This window comes from Sinocyclocheilus anshuiensis, unplaced genomic scaffold, assembly GCF_001515605.1.
Source record: "Sinocyclocheilus anshuiensis isolate Anshui unplaced genomic scaffold, SAMN03320099.WGS_v1.1 scaffold702, whole genome shotgun sequence".
NCBI classification, from domain to species: domain Eukaryota; kingdom Metazoa; phylum Chordata; class Actinopteri; order Cypriniformes; family Cyprinidae; genus Sinocyclocheilus; species Sinocyclocheilus anshuiensis.
Genome location: NW_015548184.1, coordinates 3,291,507 through 3,298,614, shown reverse-complemented (window position 1 = coordinate 3,298,614; position 7,108 = coordinate 3,291,507). Strand labels below are relative to the sequence as shown.

The 7,108-nt window shown below is 37.9% G+C and overlaps 1 protein-coding gene across 6 annotated transcripts in view; it reads left to right on the top strand.

Annotated features, from left to right (window-relative positions):
• Nucleotides 1-7,108, top strand: part of LOC107704976 (polycomb protein SCMH1-like) — a 19,846-nt gene that overhangs the window by 8,424 nt on the left and 4,314 nt on the right. For all 6 annotated transcript variants that reach the window (XM_016508077.1, XM_016508074.1, XM_016508078.1 and 3 more), the window contains 6 exons: nt 3,880-4,050; nt 4,142-4,268; nt 4,373-4,573; nt 5,065-5,232; nt 5,344-5,475; nt 5,577-5,717. In XM_016508077.1, the coding sequence (XP_016363563.1) occupies nt 3,880-4,050; nt 4,142-4,268; nt 4,373-4,573; nt 5,065-5,232; nt 5,344-5,475; nt 5,577-5,717 (940 nt within the window). The remainder of the gene's footprint in view (nt 1-3,879; nt 4,051-4,141; nt 4,269-4,372; nt 4,574-5,064; nt 5,233-5,343; nt 5,476-5,576; nt 5,718-7,108) is intronic.

Below are 7,108 nucleotides of genomic sequence, written 5' to 3'. Positions count from 1 at the left end.
AAAAAATAATAATACATACATGCATAAAATTATTGTATTTGACATTTCTGTCACTTCTGAAATGATGGCTACGCTCCTGGTGTGACAAAATGTTAGCCTATACATAATACTTTTTAAAACTTTTTTTAAAGTCTTGGCTTACATAAATGTCTACATATGCCATGTCATGCCATAGCATCATTAAACTAGCATCTAACAATGGACAAAAGTGTTTTACACAAAGGCTGCTGTGTAATTTGCCCACTGACTAAGCATTTAAAGAATTTAGGGGAATCATTTAAATAATCCTGTGAATGCACTTAAAGAATGCAGAATCGAATCGTTATAATCGAATCGAATTCAATTGTGAATCGAATCGAATTGAATCGTTCTTAATTTGCAAAAATCACAAAGAATCGATTTGCTGTCTACCCAAAATTCACAGCCCTAATTCTATATGATCAGCTCAATCATTAAAACATTTTTTAAAACGTGAAGGCTGGCAATCCTCAGAATTGCTCAGAAATCATTTTCTGGCTAGGTTACATCAGGGATGTCCTATTGTGCCCTTTCCCAGGGATTTGATACCTGGGTTTCCGACATGCAAAGTAAGGGGCTGTTCAAACAAAACACGTTTTTGCATTACACTGCACTGCTTTTCCATTGTTTTTTTAAAAGTAAACATGCACTACACGGATGCTTTTGACCGCTGCGCTCACATCTCAGGGTTGACGTGTTCTAAAAACCCAGCATTGAAGATGTAAGAAAAAAAAGCATTTCTTTAGACGTTTTGGGTTTTTTGTCCCATTCCACTACTTTTAACACGCGGTGAAGACACGCAGCAGTATTGAACGGAGTTATTTTTGCAGCTTTATAGGCCTTGAACGGTTAAATACACACACTTGTATGTATCAAAAATGCCCATCTTTGCAAGTATCCTCGTAAAAACAGTAATTTAGGTCTTAAGTGAAGGCATACAGCTGAGAAAGAAAACATGTTACAGTATATTAGATACAGCAGCTCTTAAATTGACAGCAGTCCAAAACTCCTGCTGTTTGTCATTCATGTTAGTCAAACAACAAAAGAGAGAAAATCTCTCACTGCTCTTAACTACATCACTTTTGACATTTTATTAAGAAGATATATATATATTTAATTTACACAGTGAAGAATATACAATGCAATCTTTTTACATATTTGATTGCTTTATACAATACTGTATGTAATATTTCTTATTTGTTCTACTGTAGTTTTTTGTCGTGTTGCTTGTAATAAGTTTCTTATTCTTATTTAATTGCTGACTGTTTACTTGTCTTCAGTGAGTTTGGGTTTGTTTTTTTTGTTTTTAAGCTAGTATTAGTTCTTTGTGATATTGACACTGGTGACAAGAATTATGAATTTTTTATGATATCAAAAAATTTGATATCATTAGAACCTTATTTAAAGCAAAAATAATTATATCATGATACATATCATTACCATGAAATAAAATTGTAAGATTTTGGTCATATTGCTCAATAATAAGGTCATTTTTAATTAGTTCTGTCAAAATTAACGCAGGCGATTAATTTATTTTAAGTTCAATGGTGTAAAAAATATTTAACGCAGGGGCGGAGCTAAGGTTGGCCACCCCACTCACAGCTGCTGCTTCTGACCAGGGTGTCCGCGGGGTCTTAAAAAGTATTAAAAGTTGATAAATCAATTTAGATCAAATTAAGGCCCTTAATAAGTATTAAAAAGTCTTAAATTACATTTTCCAAGGTATTACATTTTGTATCATCTTTTCATTATGTATATTTGTCCGAATAGTGGGGTTCTGTGTAGTTTATTTCTGAAATCCTGCAAGATTTGACGTCATCTGTTACGGCGCTCACTGACTGACTGCGCTGCTGCGTGATGGCGCAAGGCTTGTTGATCCCACTCTCGCTGAATTTCTCACTGAATTTGCTCCCATCTGCTTCCGCAAACATTCTAATATTGTATATAATTTTCGCGCATCAGGGCGCCACTATCAATATGTGGGGTATTTAAATTCCTTTTGAATGAGCGCTAGCAGTCGCAGTTCACTTTCACTTTCGATTCCGTGATCGCGCGCGCACTGTATAAAGGGAGCACATCTTACGATATAAGATATTTTTCAATAAGCTCAGGATCTGTTGAGGAGCAAATCCTCTAACATCTTGTCAGTCATCACTCCTTACTCTCAACCCCATGATCAGTCAAATCTGACTTCTGCAGCTCGTGTTGGATGCAGGGTTGTTGTTGTTTTTTTCCACGAAACTGCTTTTAAACTGTTGCCATGGGTTGATTTTCCCCAGTGGGTTAAAGGTTTGAAATATTGCAAAAATTACATTTGGTTGAAATGCTTGTACTGAAACATTTTGCATTCTACCTGTAATAAAACTGCTGAATGTTTTGGGCCACACTAGTAGGAAGCATTTGAGCTGTGTTTATGATAAATGTCCATAACAGTGACTGTAAAATTTGTATTTTAGGGATGGAAATTACATTTTTATATTTGGGACATGGTAATTGGGCTACTTTGGGCTGGTTTTTTTTACTGGCATGGTCGCAGATGTAACCGGTTAAAACTTGGAGTGGCGATGAGGTCTTAAAATGTATGGAAAGAGTCTTAAAAAAGGTCTTAAAAGGTATTAAATTTAACTCCATGATTCCTGTATAAACCTCCATGGTTCCTTTTTTTTTCTTGACAAGAATTGCATTTATTTAAATGCAGAACATCTTTAGAACCACATCAAACAGGAGACTTTTCAGACGCTCACTCCACTTCGCCCCAGCAACAGGCTCTAGTCAAACGAGCGTGGAAGCAGTACAGGTGACGAGGGAGCTTCAGCAGAACATCAGTGAACTGCGGTCAGATGAGATGTTGTCAGGCCGTATGTCAGTCAAAACAAATTTTCCTGTCCTGTCAGCCGTTATACTGTGCTCATCGCACGTGCTCTTCACTTGCACGCACAAATACAGCGGCGCGTGCAGCAGCCTGTACTAGGGATGCTCCGATTTGCATTTTTCGTCTCCGATACCGATTTCTCTCTGACCGATACCCGATCCGAGAAAAATGGCACTATCGGAGCCTATACCCGATATGAATATCGGATCGGCGCATCCCTAGCCTGTACCATTTCATATTAACGCGCGAATGAAATTACGAGCATGCATGTCAGATCCGCATCAAATTCAGCAGCGGCAGCTCTTAAAGTAATAGCATCAAATAAACTAATAACCCAGCTGCTGTGATGTCTGTTAATCAAAGAACAAAAGAAAAAAAGAGGATATCAATAACTTTTGTAGCTTGAAAGATTCATCTATATTTAATTTAGAATTTAGTGTTTGATAACTTTATTCAATTTCTGTATATTTCCTACTTGTTGAAGGGCACAGGTAAATATGACATGTATTATAATGGGTTTATTTGAAGATTGTTTTAAGTTCGCTTAAATTAGAAGTTATTTTTTAAAGTCTAAAAAATGTTTAAATTGATAGCTCTCAGTTATACTGTAATGTTGAATGGCTATAATCAATGGTTAAATATTAAAATATAAATAAAATAATTTCATAGAGACAATAGTATTGGTATCAGTGATTCATGCCTTCAGTCATAAAAAAAAGATGCCATTAAACAGATATTAAAATTATACTGTCTTTATGTGATTTCTACATTAATTTGAAGATTAAATGTGAAATTATTGCAATATAAAAGTATATTTAAAAACTTTAATGTTAGGTGGGTTTCATTGCGATTAATTTCAGAAATAAATGTGCGATTAATTAGTTGTTTTTTTAATCGATTGACAGCACTATTTTTAATGTATGGTATTGATACCAAAATACTTTAAATGGGAGTTTGAATGCGTTTTGTATATTTATGTTGTCTTCTAGCTAAGCTGGGCCAAGAGGACAGAGTGGCTTGAAGGAACAATCGGAGGTCCTGGTAGACCTATCAGCAAATCCAGAGGCAAACTGCCAGCCAACTGGCCCCCGAATGTGCAGCAGAACCCAACAGATCCCATTAAGATCCCAAAAAAGAGAGGCCCCAAACCCGGCAGCAAGGTGCAACTCTTTAGCAGAAATCAAAGTGATAATTATAAGGCAGCATCATTATTTATGCAGATTCCTCCTGACCATGTTTATTTGTATATAGAGAAAACCCCGATTGGTACCCAACCCTATGCCCACCTCCCCAAGCACTAGCACTCCAGAACCAGACACCAGCTCAGTTCCGCTGGACAACGCCACCATTCCCAGCGCTGCCTTACAGGCCCCTACAGGTACTGCAAGTGTCTCAGATCTTTTCCCAAATAAATAAATATTTAATTCTTTATCATATATCATCTTTGCTAACAACATCCCTGCAATTATTTGTGTGTCTCAGTATGTGTGTACCTGAATAAGTATGGGAAAATGGGTCCCCATCTGGATGCATGCCGTATCCAGTCACTGCCAGATCACTTTGGGCCAGGCCGAGCTTCCTCTGTGCTGCAGCAGTGTGTTCAAGCCTGTGTTGACTGTGCACATAACCAGAGCTCAGTCTTTTCCTGCCTCAAACCAGGCCATGGAGGAGAGCTCATATCAGGTCAGAACACACAGACCCACAAGGCTGATAGAAATGAACTAAGAGCCTCAAATGCATCTGGACTTCTTGTTAGGGGATTTGGGGAAAATATCTAATTGCAATTACAAATAGATTTTGAAATGCTGATTTACTGTGCTTGTTTATAGGTTTGCACAGTTTGGCCAACAATTTTGGGATTCATTATTAATTAATTAATAATTATTACAACATGAAACTTCCCTATTGTAGTATTTCACTGTAAAAAAAATGTGCTATTTAAGATAAAATAAAATAATTTTACAGTACTACTAATATTTATGGGAACAGTGCTGTGATTCACTCTGAAACACACAGCAATTATATTTATTTAATTCAGTCACAGGCTTTGCAATTTGATAATCGCACTAAGCCATATTGCAAATTCGGTTTAATTTCAATTAATCTTGCAGCCCTTAGTTTAATGATTATGTATTAACAGTGACCACTGAACTTTGCCCATTTTACTTTTACAGCCCATTTTGAGCAGCAGCACCACACTCTAACACTGCCGGCAGTGAACAGTGTGACGTATGTGCTGCGCTTCCTGGAGAAACTCTGTCACAACCTGCACTGCGACCCATTATTCGGCAGTCAGCCCATCCCTGTGGGAGGACTTCACTATGACAGCCGGACGTACACAGGTCAGCGCTCATGCGTGCAAACACATCTGCTGTGGCTCATTACTATATTTTGTGCATTCTTTGATCTTACAGTTGTAAAGATGTTAAAAGAGAGCCTCGTGTGTGTTGTAGAAAGGAGAAACTTTGCAGAAAGTCTGAATTCTGGACCCCTTCGGGGCACTAAGAGATTCCTCCAACATGACGCCTACAACAGCAGCTCTGCACCGCACAAAATATCTAAAAACCACCTTCTCTCCTCGGAAGGTATTTCACACTGTTTCACTGCTAAAACAGCATTTAATTGGTGAACTCCTCTGTCTGTTGGCCCTCTCTGTAAGTGTTTTTGTATCGTTGTGTTTGATCAGAGCCCTTCCTGATGGAGAATGGGGTTGGCAGCTCGGAGGTGCTGGAGAAAACACACTTGTCCCCTGGACATGGCTTGGCAATGCGTTCCCTTTCTCAAAGTAGCTGCTCACCAGGGAAACTACATCATCTGGGCTCAACAGGTACGCAAACTAGCCCATCGTTGAAGATCACTTGTCATATCCACAAAACCACATTGAAAATCTTGATTCCAAATCTAATTTAAACCTGAAAATTTGTAGGATTATTTCTAGGTTACTAATCACACCTAAGCAGATTTGTGACATTCAGGGTTCGTACGGTCATGAAAAACCTGGAAAAGTCATGGAATTTTAAAACAGCAATTTCCAGGCCTGGAAAAGTTTTGGAAAAATAAATAAACCCAGAAAGTTTTGGAAAAGTCATGGAAATCTATTTCACAAATCTCTGTAATAGAATTGTTTAATCAGGTCCTGAATTTCGGTGCGGGATTGCGCATAGGCTATATCGCATAGTTTTACTCATTCCCACAGCTTTTGACTTTAAAATTATGGATATTCACACATTTATTCAATAGCCTATAGCATGTAGGTTAAATGAGTAAATAAATCCACACAGACTATCAGATCAAATCAATCATTTGAAAACAGCGTGAGTGATTCAGCTGTACCGCGTCTTCTCTCTTTGACTTTCTCTTAAAACGGCTTCACATCAGCGCATTTCGTCTGCACTAAAGAGCTGCTGCACGCTATGATACAAGACTTTTGCTCATGTTTCAGTACAGTTGACAGAATTGTCACTTGCCTAATCGGGTCATTGTTGCATCGTCACAAAAATGTATTATGTATTTGCACGTCTTTTTAAGCCATTCGGTACTGGCGCGCTCCATGAGGCGCTTTCCTGTGCGCTCAGTCACGTCCAAAGGGCGTGCGTATAAAGCCGCCTTGCTAGTACCAAATTGAGTTTGGTACCAAACAAGCTCATTAGAACCCTGAACGGGCCTCAAACATATGCCCTAGTCCGGCCCTTGTCCAAAAGCTTATCAGAATTACCGGCCCGAGTCCAACTGTAGCCCGTGTCTTTTTTCTCTTTCTCTCTTCCCCATTACACAGCTGCTGTTGTAGCCATTAAAATAGTTCAGTTTCGTTTTTAATGGCAAAGTGGTTATATTTATTTTCGTTTCTTTATTAAGTTAATTTAGAAATGTTTGGAACATTTTTTGTTTGTTAAATTCAAGTTTTTGTTTTTAAAGTAGCCTTATGACCAAGCGGCCAGCGGCAGACAGTGAGTTTGCCAATGTTTGATCAATTTAGCCTTCTCAAATCATCACCACTTGACTAAAATAAAATATATATCTATAAATCTTATATATCTTATATAAATGTGTGGCAATTCGGCGTAAAGCAATTGTTTGTTTTTAGTTCATTTGAATTTCCCCCCTTTTCCTCGCTTTCCTTCGCTTTTAAATAGCTTAAAAGCGACGTGCGCATTTTACTTTCACTTTTGAATTAACGGCAGTTAGGCGTCAATTGCTTGAATGCAACAACAAAATACA